This window comes from Zootoca vivipara, chromosome 5, assembly GCF_963506605.1.
Source record: "Zootoca vivipara chromosome 5, rZooViv1.1, whole genome shotgun sequence".
NCBI classification, from domain to species: domain Eukaryota; kingdom Metazoa; phylum Chordata; class Lepidosauria; order Squamata; family Lacertidae; genus Zootoca; species Zootoca vivipara.
This window is the reverse complement of record NC_083280.1, coordinates 53,032,027-53,049,305: the sequence shown is the minus strand read 5'-3', so window position 1 is coordinate 53,049,305 and position 17,279 is coordinate 53,032,027. Positions and strand designations below refer to the sequence as shown.

The 17,279-nt window shown below is 40.2% G+C and overlaps 1 protein-coding gene across 3 annotated transcripts in view; it reads left to right on the top strand.

Moving 5' to 3' along the window:
• Positions 1-310: 310 nt before the first annotated feature.
• The window catches only part of FAM204A (family with sequence similarity 204 member A), a 33,565-nt gene continuing 16,596 nt past the window's right edge, over positions 311-17,279 (top strand). The window contains exons 1-7 of one of the 3 annotated variants that reach the window (XM_060274778.1): positions 327-374; positions 693-785; positions 3,266-3,531; positions 4,689-4,779; positions 7,473-7,509; positions 7,907-8,006; positions 9,589-9,678. In XM_060274778.1, coding sequence (XP_060130761.1) covers positions 3,268-3,531; positions 4,689-4,779; positions 7,473-7,509; positions 7,907-8,006; positions 9,589-9,678 — 582 coding nt within the window. In that variant the 5' untranslated portion in view covers positions 327-374; positions 693-785; positions 3,266-3,267. The other 2 variants (XM_035138236.2, XM_060274779.1) reach the window with 2 other exon arrangements.

Below are 17,279 nucleotides of genomic sequence, written 5' to 3'. Positions count from 1 at the left end.
GCTTCATCATCATCGCACCTCCTGAATTTCACCCTTAAAAACAACAACACCGGTCCCCATTCTTTAATTCCGGGGGTGAAATGTACCGAAAAGAAGCTGCTTTCTTTATCTGAGTGGTTTACACCAGCTCGTCCTCTGTCACTTCCACCTCACACTTGAAAGGGTATATAAACGAAACCCGGAAGTTCTGCGAGAAAGCCATTAGGACTGTAGCCTTTGGATCGACAAAAAAAAAAGAAACCGCTTCGGCGGATGGTTGCTATGGGGACCGCCGAGCTGAGGAGCGCGGATTGGCTGAGGGGCGGAGTCAGAGCTTTCGAGGGCGGGCTGTGCGAGGAGTTTCAAGATGGCCGCGATGTAAACAAGTGCGGGGGGTAAGTGAGGCGAGAAGAGCGAGGCGGCGGCGGCGGCGGTTCTTCTCCGGCCTGTAGGACGTTATTGGGGCAGTTTTTGAAGGGAGGCCGGGGGAGCTTTCCTCCTCAGGTTGGCTGAGGGAGGCTGTGAGCTCTTCCTCTCTCCAGTCGCAGGTTTACGCGTCTCCTTTGTAGGAAGTCCCATAGTAGGGCTTGCTCCCAGGTAAGGGAGGTGGGCGATTGTAGCGTGCGAAGCATGCCTTGCTCGCGAGTAGTAGGTTGCCAATAAAACGGGTGCTTTTTTTCTCCCATGCCAACCCCTTTTCTGCCCGCTTTCAGTTTCACTTTAATGACAAGGCAATGCCAAATCGCCAGCACCGAAGATCGGGCCAGGCAGGAGGAGCCCCATATCCGCGCCTGCCCTTCTCGAAGGTAGCTTTGTGCTTTTACCTCCAGCCCTGTACAAAGGGCGTGGAAACTCGTGAATAGATCGCCACAATCTTAACCGGGCTCCTAGGAGTATCACGTATTTCACAGGACTGCAGAGAGACGTGCTCATAGAAGATGCAACCCTGAGCTGTGCCTGTTAGATAGGAGATGGGGAATCTGGTCCTCCAGATGTTTATTGTTTATTTAATTTATATACCACCCTATACCTGGGGGTCTCAGGGCAGTTCACAGAATAAAATCAAGATATAAAACCACAAAATACCTAATAAAACTAAAAACAACAACCCAATAGCCCTCCCCCCCCAACAAAAAAAACCACATTTTAAAAGCCATAGGATGTCAATCAGATCAACCAAAGGCCTGGTTAAAAAGGAATGTTTTTGCCTGGCGCCTAAAGGTGTATAATGAAGGTGCCAGGCGAACTTCCCTGGGGAGAGCATTCCACAGATGGGGAGCCACTGCAGAGAAGGCCCGTTCTCATGTTGCCATCCTTCAGAAATCTTGAGGAGGAGGCACACGAAGGAGGATGTTGGGACTAGCATGGTCAAGGCTCAAGGATGGTGAGAGCTGCAGCCCAGCTACATCTGGAATGTTAAGAGGTTCCCCCACCCCAGATTAGGCCAATGTTAGATGCTGAATCTATGGCAGGAAATGTATTAATTTTATTTTATTTTGCAAGTTTTAAAGAACAGCTACTTGTTACAGCTGCATTCTTAAGCGTAAAATCCTGTCTTATAACTGAGGAGCTCTGAAGTTCAGAGAGATACAGCTCGACATGGATCAGGGAAAATAAGTGGACAGAGGACAGTAACTTAGCTACAGTCATAACCTCATTTACCTGGGAGTAAGTCCTATTGAATTCTGAGTTAGGAAATGGTCGTGATTGGTCTGTTAGTTTAAGTACAGCTCCTTCAGCAAGAAAACAAGGCCCTGTGCATTTTTATTGAGAAGTGAGCCTTGCTGGCTTCAGTAGGGCTTACTCCTAAGGAATGGTGTACAGTATATAATTGCACAGAATCCAACATATTAAGACATATTAGAGAGTAAGATGAACTTCAAACAGCAGAGATATCCACGTATACTTCCAACATTTTACAGATACAATTTAGAATACTCCTGAATGTGTGACACCAGAGACTGAGATTCTGCAGCAGAGTGCCTTTCCTTCACCATATTACATGAAATAAAAACATAAGCATGGTATTCTGTTTATTTAATAGAATTTATATACTGCTTGATTGTTAGCACCCTCAAAGTCATTTACAAAAAGATAAAATGAGAAAATCAAGGAAAAAATACATGAAGTGGAAAATGCAAAAATCTGTGCTAGGGATTATTAGGAAATGGAATGAAGATAACTGGTTTATCATATCTACTGTTGATGACCTTCATCTGATGCCAAGTGGAGTGGCCCCTGCAACCTGCCATTCTCCACAGAGTTGGCATCTTGATAGAGCCGAAGGGAGAAGCCACCAAGAAGCCCAGGGAAGGCTGCTGTGCAGACAGTGCCCTGACTGATGAAAGCCACCTGAGAATGGTCAGCCCCCAGGTATCTCATGGGGGAAAATGAGGGCCATTTGTACTATGCACAACTTGGTGCTCTGTTTTTAAGGCTGGGGTGGGTAGCTGCTGAGAAGGAAACAGCTCTCATCCTTCTCGTGGTATCTGAGATCCAGAGAAAAGCAGGAGGAAGAAGATCAGGGTGGCTTTATAATGCTCTTCCCAACTGGCAAAAAGGAGCATTGAGTGGCAGACAGAGAGTAGTGTCCTTGGGCAGGACAGGATACAGTTAGCAGCATACCCTGCCAAATCTGTGTGGCCACGTTTGGAATACTGTTTTTTCACCCAATCTCGAAAAACATACCCAGATGAAGAAATTCTAAAGCATCTGATCTAATTCTGGGGTCCCCAGCATTGCACCAGTGGGCAGTCTCAGGTCATTACTATAAGTATATACGACTTATGGGTCTTTTCTTCTGCCCTTACACATGTGCCTCTGCCACCCCCCACCCAGCTGGTATAATACAGTTATGGATTATGGCTGCCAGACCCTGCCAAAACACATCATCATAATATACATATAAAACCACTGCTCAGTGTAGTTGCATAAACTGCCAGTTTGATAAACAGTAAGATGTTGGACATTAATTCTAATAAGCCTGTGTAAGCCACTTAAAACTTCAAATAACAAAAATGATTATTTTTGTAATATTGTATTTTTCTAATTCTCTTTGTATGTCCAAAGGATTTGTTTTCACATTCTGTTTCCTTGGATCTTAGAAAATCTGAATTCTCTTTGACATTGATGAATGAATAGTTAAGAAGTAAGATGCCCAAGAAGTTCTTACTCTGTTTTCATTGCTGCTGAAGAGACAGGAAAAGCCCTAAAGGCATTTTAAATAATTTTGTTAAAGATTTTTCCACAGTGATAATGTGTATGTTATCTTTCATTATGTACCTAGAGATGTGGAGTGGACTGTTACCTCCTGGTGTGAATGAAAGTGATGTTGATACGAGTTCTGATGATGAAGGAACATGGGATGGGCCTGGGCCTGAGTCCATCTTAAAAGAGGAAAGAGAACAAAAGGATTTGAAAGGCATTCTGTCTTCCAGCTCTGAGATTCAGGAACCGGAAAGTATCACTGAAGGCAATCCTTTTACAGCAGTGGCAGATGAAGGACAGGAATTCCAAACATGTCCTTCTGGAGTTTCATTAGATATGTGGAAAGTAGGTATGATTACAACTCTGCACATGATTGATACTGTGTTTGGTGTAGTAGCTCTTGTAGCTGATGTTTACGTAGGTAATCATTTTTGAAAGAACAGGTTGAAACAAGAAGTAAAATTATGTTGAATGGAACACAGTCTCCATCTTAAGCTCAGAAGAAACTTCTGAGTTTTGTTTTAATATCATTGTCCAAAAGGTTGCTCCCTTAAATAGGGCTGGAGGCAGGTGTGATTATTTCTCAAAATGTGTGCTGGTGTTACCATGGTTTATCAAGTTCTGGTTTCGCATCTGGAGATCATGTACGGAAACATGAGGCTTGATTTAGTAAGCAGGTTTTGGCTTTGATCTATTGATCTTTATCAAAGTTTCCTAAAATGCACACTCTGCCTTCTCTTTTGCTATATCTTCTAGCAATTATAACCTGACCATCCTCGAGTGCTCGTACTTTATTTTCCAACATATTTTATATTTGTTTTATATCTTCTTCGAGTCCAGAAAACAGCACAAGCAATTCTGCATGTCCAAATGGATTTGGGAATTAGGTATTTGAAGCAGCTGCCCCTCATGCCATATAATGGACACTTTTCACACTGAGAGGGATTCAGAAGCAGTTTGTGTTATGGCATGGTGAGGCGGTCTGTTTTTCAAAGGGGAAAAAATCTTCTTGACTATGCCCAAGCCTTTAGGTATGCTAAGGGATCTTTTTGGGTTCCGGCCTTTATGCAGAAGGTTGAAATTGACTCCTGCATAGTTAATGCAGGAAGTGGAATAAATCACCTAGAGATCTGTGGAGACTGTCAGTGTAGTCCTGAGGCTTCTTGCATGTGTTAAAGCTGAGTTGACTGCATAGAGATCCTGTGCATGCATTTTTTCCTTTTCACTGCCATGTCATTAACAGCATATGCATTTCCCTTGCACTCATGCAGCAGCTGCCATGAACAAGGAAGTCCATGTTGCTTGGGAGTTCCATGTTCATTTTAGGGTCTGCGGGTTCTGATCCTCGCCATTTTGAACCTTTGAATGCAGCTTGCTTCTATTGCGATTGTTTTATACAGTAGATTTCATAAATAAGTTGATTTTGTTCATTCAATGACTTCACTGTAAAACCAAACAAAAGAACATAGTGTTTCTCAGTTTGTGTCTTTCTCTTTCAACAGAAATTTCAGAGCCTGCAAAAGAAAAACATTGAAATGAAAATCCAAGTCAGTCAGAGAGACAGGAGGGGAAAGAGAAAGCGTTCCAGAAAAGGTGTTCTGCTCAATTAAGAGAAGTCTTGGGAAATGTTGTTGTTTAATAGCTGAAAACATTGTGCAAAATGGTTAAAGTAAGGATTAGGTGACGATAGTGACAACGCATACGTTGTGGAATATTGAACTTGAGGATTTTTCTATAATTTGGTTGTGATTCAGAGGTATAAAACATAAATAACATTATTTGTTATGGTCAGGATCCAGAGAACACAACTAGTTCCAGGTATCCAAAGGACATCTTTCCAGAACAGCAGTGCACATGCCACAAGCAGATCATTATTAAATCTGAGAGCAATTTTAAAAGCAGTTTGTAATAAGGCAGGAGGGGACTATACTTCAAAGAAAATGCCAAAGGCCTTTGGGCATGTCAGAAATAGCTCTTTGAATCTTGGCCCATTTATGTAGTGCTGCTGTACAGTGTTTGTCATTTATTCTTTCTGCAACCGCATTACATAGGTCATTCTAGTTTTATTGGAGAACCAAAGCGAGAGAGAGTGACTTGCCTGCAGACTCCCAGTTGACTGAGCAGGGATTTAATTTCAAGTTTGGGTTTTGTACACTACTCCTAATTAAACCCCAGTGGTTCTCATGTGTATTTTTATTCTTAGGCAATTAAGCATTTTAATAATTAATGCCTTTTCAGGGTGGCATTTGAACTAGCACATAGGTTTTTTATAGATTACTATGTGATTCAGCTCTCCAAACCTCTGTGCCCAAACCATCCTACTAAGCTTAGTTGTCTCCATCATAATTATTCTCTCTGGGAAAACTGGTTTATGCTCACATCTTGCCCCTTTGAAATCATACCTCTATGCATTGAAAAGGGCTCTGTTGGAGGAACTAGGCAGCAGCATGATGGCAGAATTGATGCGCTGATTGGGGAAACGAGGAAACTTAGTCCATGTACCACCACCACCGGGGAGACGTCTTTGGCTTAGGGCTGTTACACTGAGACTTGTTTAACTGAAGCCAGTAGAACTAACTTCTACAGAAATCATTTGGATCTGAGTATGAAGGGGTTGTATAGATCAGTAAGAATAGCATCAAATAGTTATTTTGTACCACAGTAAGAATAACATCAAGTACTGTAGTTATTTTGTACCACAGTAAGAATAACATCAAATAGTTATTTTGCACCACAGTAATCTATGCATGTAAGTTCCACAGTTGACTGGAGTTTATTCTCATTTGTGTATGCTTTGGATATCTATTTAAGATACAGTGGTACCTTGGTTGTTGAACATAGTCCGTTCAACTCCCAGAGCCATTAAAAAAACCAAGGTGCGGCTTCTGATTAGCTGTAGGAGCTTCCTGCAGTCATTTGGAAGCCGCAGAAACCGCGCCTGGCGTCCGGCTTCCAGGTTTGCATCGCTCGGGAGCTGATTTGTTCAGGAGCCAAGCCGTTCAACAACCAAGGTACCACTGTACAATGAGAATAGTACATTCTCAATCCAGTCTGCTGCTATATACAGAGGGATTCCAGTGGAATGTAAGACAATCCTGTTCTCCTCTCCCTCCACAGCACGCATGTACAGCTACTCAGACCAAACCGTTTGTTATATGCATATTGGAGTTGTGTATAGACCCCCCAATTCCCTGTAAAGCCAGAAACATCCCAGCACATTGCTATGGATGTATGTGCACCTCTGTAAAAAAAGGGGGAAATGAGATTATATTATGCTCTCTGACAGCGGTGACCATCCAGCCCCTTGGGGGGGGGGGGAGGCATCAGCTATTTTTTCTGACCTCAGTGAACCTTCTTCCTACTTGCCACTGTGCTAGAACCACTGTTCACTGTAAAAAGAATTATGTGGGTGTTACCAGAAGTGCATAGAATAATTGCTGCACTGCCACTTCCTTATTGAGTGCACTTCCACCACACTTACCTCTGCCTATTAACCTCTGGCCATGGTGCTTCCTGTAGCTTTGCTCCCAAAGAGATGTGATCTCTGACTAGAGCAGCCAAAACATGAAATGACAGGAAGCCGATCAGATATGAGCTGTGATGAGAGCAGCCAAAAGCCAACAGCAGAGGGAGAACCAGAGGTTGCCTGAGGCCATAAGCAGAGGGAGAATTTGTGAAAGATTGCCGGTTTAGAAATGTTGCAATATTGGTTCCAGAGACACTCTCCTTATGTAAAAATATGAGATCATTCCATCAGACTGTGTGAGAAAATGATTTGGCAGATGATAATAGTTGTATTGGAATTTGTTTTCTGTTCATCAGCAATTGATGAGACAACTGACATAACCAACACTGCCCAGTGGCAATTTTGTGCATGGAAATCTCGTCAGATTTTGAAACCAGAGAGGACTTGCTCGCTTTGTGGCAGCAATGAATGATGCTGCCAAAGGAGAAGATACCTTTCAGAAAGTTATGTCTGCAGTCCAACAGATGGAAGCTGATGTTTAACAACCTTAGTGGCCTTGCCACAGATAGAGCACTAACCATGGCGAGAACTCAGAAAGGATTGTTTGCCCTTATAAAGAAAGTACCGTAATAGAGCGCTATAGTGGTGACACAGGTGAGTTAATTGTGTGCCACTTCATTAACCACTAGGAGAACCTGTGCACAAAACTTGCATCTGAGATGTGATAACAACAGTTGTTTCATGTATTAAATTTACTAAAAGTTGGGGTGAACAGGAATTTATAACAAATGCAATAACTTAAAGTACTTTCTTTCTTCAGGTAAATTTAAAAAGAAAAATGAAGAAACAACTGAAAGGTATTTGAGAACTTTCTGTGATTTTAAATTTATTTTACAAGTATAATAAATGAAATAAACATAACGTTAAGTTGCGGTGAAGTTTACTTACTTTTGTACCTTCAATATATGAGGGATTATGGCCTGTCTAATGAAAATATATGTACATACTTATATTTAGTGATATCAGGCTAGACTTCCTTAGTTAGGTAAGATGCCCTTGTATATCAAAAGTACAAAAGTAACAAATCTTGATTACAATCTAACTATGTAAAAAATTCAAAATATCAAATGTGTAGAAGCAGCATTTTATTCTAAATATGTTTTTTAAAAGAATGTTTTTATACATGTTTAAATAATGCATGTTTCTTTTCAAATGAAATAATAACCTCCTGAAAATGTTTTTTTCCCTTTGTAGTCAACAATCCATAAAAGAAAGCCAGTTGGAAGAGCTTACTCAGTATTTTGGAATCAATGACAGGTTTAAATCACTTTCAAGCAAGGAAGCCCCTCCAAAGGTGACTTACTATACCAAACTCCTAACTTAAAATGTATACTTTGTTACATCAAGCAAATATCACAAAACACTTTTTTAAAAAAGTTCCTCATTATGGTATTTGTCCAGTTACTGGAGTTGATGTTTGCCTTGCAACTGCACCGTCTGCCCTGGAAACCTTTGCTTCCCAATCCTAGATTACATGAGACACTGTGGTTACTATATCTAAAGACTGAGCCTGCAGTGTTTCATAGATGCACTTCAGACATACTGTAGAGGAGATGTTGGTGTTGCTTTAAGTATTTGGGAGTCAACCAAGAATCAGATTGAAATTACAGAAAAGTACAAAGATCTCCATCTTCATACAAAAAACCCCCAATATTCTTTGCTTACAGAATAGTCCATTACAGTGCTAGCTTATACATGTCTCCTCACAAGTAAGTCCCATTTAGTTAAATGGAGCTTGCTCCCAGAGAAATGGATATAATATTGAAATCAATGGGACTAAAGCAAGCTTAACTTCGTCTCGATCCATCCCATCTATGGCCAAAGAACTTTGTACCGTTTGGTGTGTCTGGAATGAGAGTGTAAGACTTTGAGTCAAGCTGCCCTGGTAATAAGTAACACTTTACTTTCTGCCAGCCTTACATTATTTGTGTTGCATCTTACAAAAGCCCTAGAATGTTTATTAATGATCAGTAACAAATTATTTGTTTTCTGCTAGCAATAGATAACAAAATAGATGGGGTGACTAGGAAATGTATGTAAAAATAAATGTAAGCAAACTGAGATACCGTGAACAACTCTCTTCTTAATTGGAAGATGACATTCTTCTAGTAAAGTCTTGACACATCAACTTGTAATCAGCATTCTATTTCCTCCCCCTCCCCTCAGATATATTACAAATAGAGTGTTCAAGAAAGATGAACCTAGAGTTTCAGGGCAGAAATCTATTACATTATTATTATTGCATTCATTAGTGGGCCTTCATTTGTAAATGTTAACTCAAGACAAGTTAGGATTTGCCTGTGTTATTAAGGCTCATTCTTATTGCTTGTTTTTAGAGATTAAAAATGTAGTCCTCTCTTCCTTTATAGTTGACAATTTTCAGGCTTGGATTCAGTAATATGGTAAAATAGTGAAGTGACAGCATGCCAGAATTCGTTTTTTGGATAAAGATAAGATCTAAGAATTGTGAAGACGCAGTGGTAATTGGCATTCTTCATATATTTGACACATACACATCACATTTTATTCAGGGAAGCTCCAGGGATGGAACAGATAAGTCAGATATTGAGATAAAATTTTATTGTGACAGGCGTAAGCTAGCCCGTGTAATTTTTTTTAAGTGCTGTATTTATCCAACACATAAGGTGGAATTAATGCAATGATTTCTTCTCAAACAACCATTCTGTGAATATCTATGTACTTTAAACTACTTTCAAAATACATCCTGTATGTGATTTGATATACACAGAAATTACGGCTCTGCAAGTGAATATTGTTTTGTGCATATTGTGATACATTTCCCCTGAACGTGTATTTGCAATGTCCAGTTGATATTCTACTGGGAACTTTCCTTTTTGTCTTGATATTTCTTCCAGTCTGGCCTTGAAATCAGCATAGACAGATCATTGGCTGAAGGAGATATTACACAAGCCGAGGAACTAAGTGATAGATTAGCTAGTCGAGAGGTAGGTTGAGCTTTTTCGAATATCTTCACACAAGTCTTATAATGTGGATAAAAATATGGTTATGGGATTGTTTCTGTTTCCTAATCCTTTTTTTTCTTTTTAGGCAGCCCTTTTTTCAGCTATAGCATATGGGGGGAAGGGGATTCTTCGAGAAATGTTATGAATATAGAATGTTGTTGGGACAGACATCACCCTGAAGTCATTCAGGGGTAAAATAAACCATGGAAACATACCCAGAAAGTAACCATCTCTGTGGGGCTTCACAGTTATTTTTTATGTGACAGCAGGTCCTCACGCCTGTTGTTGCTGCTATTACATTTTAAAACTCCTCCTCCAGGGAGCTCAGGGCAGCATACATGGTTCTCTCCCTTCCACCAACCATTTTATACCTTCAGCAACTGTGCATACCTGAGAGATGGTGAATGACCCTGAATCACCCAGTGAACTCTATGGCTGGATAGGGAGTTTGAACCCATGCCTCCACACTGCTAGTTCAAAATTGCACGTGCCTTTGAATTAATTGCTGTTAATACTCAAAGAGGACCATTAATAAGTATGTAATGTGGTATGGGAACTGCCATTAGGAAGTGTACGGAGGACAATACCACTGACCTGTACATAAAGGCCAGTTGATGCACCGGTCCTGAAAGACCTACATAGGCTCCCAGTACGTTTCCGAGCACAATTCATAGTGTTGGTACTGACCTTTAAAGCCCTAAAAGGCCTCAACACAGTATACCTGAAGGTGCGTCTCCACCGCCATCATTCTGCTCGGACACAGGTCCAGCTCCAAGGGTCTTCTGGTGGTTCCCTCACTGCGAGAAGTAAGGTTACAGGGAACCAGGCAGAGGGCCTTCTCGGTAGTGGCGCCCACCCTGTGGAATGCCCTCCCACCAGATGTCAAGGAAATAAACAACTATCTGACTTTGAGAACACATCTGAAGGCAGCCCTGTTTAGGGAAGTTTTTAATGTTAGATCTTTTATTGTGTTTTAAATATCCTGTTGGAAGCCGCCCAGAGTGGCTGGAGAGGCCTGTCCAGATGGGTGGGGTAAAAGTAGTAAATTATTATTATTGCTGTTCGGCAGAATGACGTAGCAAAGCTTTTTCTTTTTGGACTGTATTGATTCAGGGTGTAAATGCGGGGTTTCTATAATGATCTTACATGGGATGAAAAATGCTCATAGGTTTAGAAAAAGAAAGATCAGTTCAGCTGTTGACAAGCTATTTTTTCTGTGTGCAAGGAGCATTTTTAGAGGAGACCATTTAGGGCTCCATCGTTGACCTGGCATGATGTGGTCCAGGAAAAGCTTTACTATTTAATGCTATTCGTTTTATAAACTGATCCTAGTTTGCTGCATTTTTGATTGCAATTAATTTCTTACACCTAAGCAAATAATTGTATGTTTTAAAGCTAAAGCAACCATTCACAAAAGGTTAGGCTCAATTAAGCTGCTTTAAAATGAGTGGAACTTAAGCAATTTATCCAGTTGCCCCCTTTGTGAAGAAGAAACATGGCCAGTGCTGTAACACATGCTCTTGCTTCCCCACATTTTGTGTAGCTACAGTTGAGATTCTATTTCTGGACATCAGTGTGTGAGATAGATAAAAAAAGTTTGAGGGCTTAGCTTAAAACAACAACCCTATACTGTATATTAAACTTGTGCTATGAGCTCCTTTCCTCAGGGAAGGTTGCCTTTCTTTCCATTTAAAAATAATAATTCTATAGTTATGAGAAGACATAAGAGTTCTGTTGGATGAGATCAGCATTCTGTTCCCACAGTGACTAACCAGATGTCTAGGGAAAACAAACAGGACCTGCACTGGAGGTAATTCTAAAAAGGCAATAGAGACAGCACCTGATCAGTAATGGGAGGGTGTTCCAAAGGTTAGGTGCTGCCATCTGAAACCCTCAATTCTGACATCGTGCAGAGCAGACCTTATAAGATGGTATCTGCAGGATGTCTTCTACAGAACACAGTGACCAGTTGGATATATCCTGGACCTAAGCTGTATTTGTACACTAGTACCAGCACCTTGAATTTAGCCTGGTAGTTAATTTAGAGGCCGTGCAACTATGGTATTTCAGCAGCTGTCTATCATGGTGATATTCTGGTCAGTGAGCAGGCAAGCAGACACATACGTACTAGCTGTAGCTTGCAGGTTAACTTCAAGGTTACCAGCAGATGGAAAAATAGTGGCCATGCTATCCCAGTCCATAAACAACCTTGACTGCTTTACCAGCCAAAGCTGGCGCAAGGAACTGCTAGCCACTGGGGTCACCTGGGTGAATCCAGGAACATCATCACAGCATGCATCTGCTCCTTCAGGGGGAATATGACCCCATCCAAAGCAGATGATTGATCAGTTATCCACTCACAGTGCCACCATCCTGCTAGGATTCAGTCAGATGGTTGGCTTTCATCCAACCCACCAGTGAGTCCAGGCACTGGTCTAGCTCTCACACGGTGTTTCCTAATACAGATGTTACAGAGAAATAGAGCTGACTATCATCAGACTAATCATACTTCAGCCCAGAAGTTAGAGCTGGCTCACATTTAATGCTTGTCTCTTGGAGTTTGTATGTGCAGTAAAAGGTACTGACCTTTCACTACTGGGTTTACTGAGCTCGTGCGTTGATGTGTGAAGAGCTAGTTCTTCTTTCCTTACCGTACACCAAAGTTCATAAATTTTAGGAATATATTCATCTGTCCTTAATATGTGAAATTAAGGGCTTTTAACTATATTTATTTCACACCAAGTCCACCATAGAAACAGATACTATAGGTGCCAGTGACAAAGGGTAACTTAAAACTAGAAGATATCACCCATTTTTATTTTCACACTAAATGAAAACCTGGGCTGACCTGTATTTCTGGGTGCAGCTCTTTAACAGCGTGATGGAATATGTGTTGAGTGGATGAGTGTTCTTTGGAAATCAGGTGTATAGGTTTTTAATCAGTGGTATTTTCTTTTTCAAGAAGCAGTAACTGGAACCTGCTGATAAAGCCTTTGCTTTGAGGCACAGATCCCAGAGTCCTTAAAGCTGTTTCCTCCCTTAATAAGTGAAACTAATTTTTGATGTATAACATTTATAAGCCTGTGAAACTGATAGAACAGCATCAGTATTGGGAAGGAGGAGGAGGGCCAAAAATAAAAAAGATGGCTAAGAAGAGGCTATGAAAACATGCTTTTAAAAGCTAGGGAATGCCAAAACGTAGCCGTCTATCATTCTCTCACAGAGAGAACCAATTTTTATAGAATTGGTTTGCTTCAAATAAAAAAGGGATGTAAACATAATTTAGAGCCATGCAGTGTAGAATGAGCAATATATCTTTTTGAGATATGGGCAATTATTTGGCTCTCTACGATGGGGCACTTGTTGCTGTTTTATTTTGGTGCAGGCAGTTATGCTGTGGCAATGCTCTATTGTTTTTCAGGTGTTTAGTGTTCTGTTGATGCAATAGAGTGTGTCAAGAAATGGTTTGATATCCATAGGGCTGTGCTATGTGCATAGCTGCCAAGTTATCCCTTTTTTTAAGGGATTTTCCCTTATGCTGAATAGGCTTCCTTGCGAGAAAAGGGAAAACTTGGCAGCTATGGCTATGTGGGCTATCTGCCTGCTGACACTTGGAAGAGTCTTAACTGTAAAATGTAAACTTCTCTCGGGATCTTCTGGTATAATCTTAAATCTTCTTGCTAATATCCTTGAGATTATAGGATCATGGGAGAACTTGGTTAGACTATCCAGTACATAGGCAGCAACCATTTTAGGCATGTCAAATTTATGCCCAATCGCTGATGCATGAGTCCTTTTGGACCCAGATAAGGGCAGTATGGGGTGGCAGAACGGTGTGGGGCATGCCTGTACATATTTTGCTGACGCCTGTGAGGGCCAGGAACAGAACTGCCACGTGAGAAATGGTTGCCACCCGCAGTGTTATATTGTATGAGACTTGATTGCACCTGTTTGCGCTGGTACAAATTTCAGTCATGTTCATAAAGCAGGGAGCAAGATTACTGTCATATTCATTGATGTTTCCATGTATGTATCCAACATCAATATAATGAAATTGTAGCAGTTAATGAGGGACTTCATCAACAGCTGTTCAAAAATCTTGGTATATAATTCCTACTAGCTTGTCCCTGTTCTCACGTTTGTTGACACTCTCCAAGAACTCTAAAGGGTTGGTGAAACAAGACTCCTTTGGAGAGTCCATTCTGATTGTTCCCCATTAAGGCTTGCTCTTCTATATATTTGAAGATTCTAGCTTTAGTAATGCTTTTCACCAGTTTACATGAGACAGAGTCGGAAATAGTTCTCTGCATGAAATTATCTGGTTTCCTTCATGATCAATATATCGTGAAACAGTTTCTTAAAACCCCTAACTTAAATCACAAAACAATATTCTTCAAAGGTAATATGCAGGAATTCTCCCTTGAGGGTCAGGATGCACATGGTTCAGAGAACTGAGCTGGCAATGTAATTTTAATTGTTAATATTTTGTGAAAGTTGTGGGTTGTAGCCAGAAAGTCATATTCAGAGTAATAAAAATAAACAGACTTAGGTATATTGAATTCAGTGGGTCTAATCTGGAGTATAACTTAGTTGGATGCAACCCAGTAGGCTTAAAACTTTGCTTTGATTTCATGTGCTGTTCTTATTTATAATGGCTTGGATTGTGCTCACACAGCATGGCTTACTCAACCTCTTCATCTGTGCTGCATCCTCAAGCAAACCCTGAAAAGCTACTTTTGAGGGTCCAGAATGACATGAGATGAGGTGTAGGGAACTGCAGCAGGAAGGGGAATTGGTGGGAATCAGAGGCCACCTTAAATCTATGAAAGTGCCTTCTGCTTGTGCAAGTTCACTTTTGGATCCAAGCCAAAGTTAAGAATGCAGAATAATTAAGCTATAGCTAAATTATGTGAGGTTTCTTGTTAATCTTGGGTGTCACAGAAAATTGTAGTACAAATTATTCATTTACATAATTATTCCTTTGGACGTGCTAAGAAATTTAGAATTCCTGAATTATACTGGCCATATAAAAAGATACCCCATTTTGCAACCTACAGAAAGGCTTTAACAAGTTGTTATTAATCAGTGTAACTTTGATTAGTTTAAATTAAATAGACTGTTAAAGAACACTTTTACATCTCAGTGAAAACCTCCTGACTCTCTGGGCTGCTTAACAATTCATGTATTTAAATATTTTCTGAGTACTGTACAGGACTGACTATTAAATAATTTGAACACATTTTCTTTTAAGCAATATAGTCTGTGACCATTTTTTTTTAAAAAGCTTATACAGCAGTATACTTACATATCTACTACTGATGAATCCCCCCCCCCCAAAGCTTAGGTCATCAGGGCCCATCTCAAACAAATAAGTTTGGATTGGGCTCAAGTCTCCTCAGCTCTATCACGTTCCAATGTCTCCCCATAACCCCTCTTCCCAAATGCTGGTAGAGCTGCTGTGCCCAGCAGTGCCCATTGCTGCAAGGAACCATGGAGTTCCCATTCTTCCTGGATTATCATCCAGGCATTCAGCCAGAAGCCTCTGCTGTTGGGAAGTCTACCTGTTGGGAAGTGGCTGGGGAAACCCAGCCAGATGGGTGGGGTGGTATTATTATTATTATTATTATTATTATTATACCTGCCACTGGTGCTATCTCCTTCATCAGAGTGAGGTCAAGAAAAAGGAGCTCCTGGTGGTGTGGATTGGCAGGGACTGATGGGGATGAAAGGCTGCTAGCAGCCAAGGTTTTTCAAGGATCCAAATGGAGCCTACATAGCAGCTCAATTCCCAATACAGTGGAACCTTGGTTCTCGAAAATCGGTTCCGGGAGTCCGTTTGATTCCTGAAACCATTTGAAAAACAAGGCACAGATTCTGATTGGCTGCAGGAGCTTCCTGCACTCGAGCAGAAGCCGCATCAGACGTTTGGCTTCCAAAAAACGTTCACAAAACGGAACGCTTACTTTCGGGTTTGTGGCGTTTGGGATCTGATTTGTTCGTCAACTAAGCCGTTCAAGAACCAAGGTTCCACTGTAGTTGGAGAACTTCAGAAGGAGGGTGTGCTGCTCGCCTCATAAGTTGACTCACAACTTGTGTAAATTTGTATGGCAAGCCTGGTAACTCATCTGTTATATATGTATGGCAAGCCTGATAATATCACTGTTACTTTAGTTTTCCTTCAGCATTTAAACTGTTGAAGAAAAATATTTTTATTAGTAGTGGTACTTTAATTCTTCTATTCTATCATTGAAATTTGAGTGGTTACTTGTTTACTATGTGTGAAAGATCTACCCTCAAAATACTTAATATCAAAAGTTTTTCAGTGACCTTGTGACTTACTTCCTTTGCTTTGTTTTCTAATAGTGCATTAAAATTAGGGCAGTAACTTAAAGAGCAAAAGGCCCTGCCATTTCTGACTTTTCCTATGCTATCATTACTGTACATTTATTAACCTAGTATTTTGGGCCCTTTAGTGTACAATAATTTGTATGTTCTTGTTTTAAATTTGTTCAGATGATTCATGATAATATTTTTTTCAGTCATTCTTGTACTATAGCCAAACTAGTATGTTTACTCTTCCATCATTCTAAATGTGTTCGATTGATTTTTATTGCCCCCTCTCTGATCCAGTCTGCTAATACTTAAATGAGCAGTCATTAAAAGGGGGGGAGGGGTCAATTTTGATGATTGTGCACAGTAAGCATGTGGGTAGTGTTGTCTTCATAAAGTTTTCCTTCTGCACTTTTAAAGCACCATTTTAAAGGGATTAATAGTTGTCAGATCCTATGGAGATCCTTACATTCAATGAACACATGGGGAACAGTCTGGGACTCATACCTGCAGAAGACCCACTAAAAATGAATGACTGGTGCTCTTTGCACAGTCTCTATAATTTATGTAGCAGATCAACTTCATTTCAGATTATTTCTCATAGACACAGTTGATACACTGTACAGGGAATGGATGTGTTGTTGGCCATTGTGAATAGAGTTGGCAGTTTCCAGAATCACATAGAAAATTTTCAGTAATACTTTACGTGCTCAAAGAAATAAAAATATATATATTAAAATAGGTAGAACAACCATGTACAATTTAGAAATGCCTTTTCATGTTAATGTGCTGGGGGAAATAAAGACAACATACATTATATTTGTGGCTAATTTTTCTGCCTTTCTAGTGAAGGTGTTTCTGAGTTTCTCTTCAATGAGGTTGTTTTCTCTTAACCTTTAGTATATGACAGGGGTTATCACCTAGGATTATATTCATATGCTCTCTTAATTATGTATATCTTCTTTTTAACAAACCTTTAAAAAAGATTTCAGATGTTACAAGTCTAATTAAAGAGACAAAGCACAGTTTATACTGTAGATTTTTTTCTGCAGTTCAATTAATCAGCATGTTTTCTCTTTTAATTAAAACCATTTTAGTAAATTAAAGCCCACAGCAAAACACATATATAATTTGTTTGTAATTAGCTCTTAATTGGTGGTAGTTGAAGCTTAGCACCCTTGGTTTCTTTCTTCATGATTGCCATTTTATTAGCAGCCAGTCATTAATTAATCTTTTTTTCTAATTAGCTTATA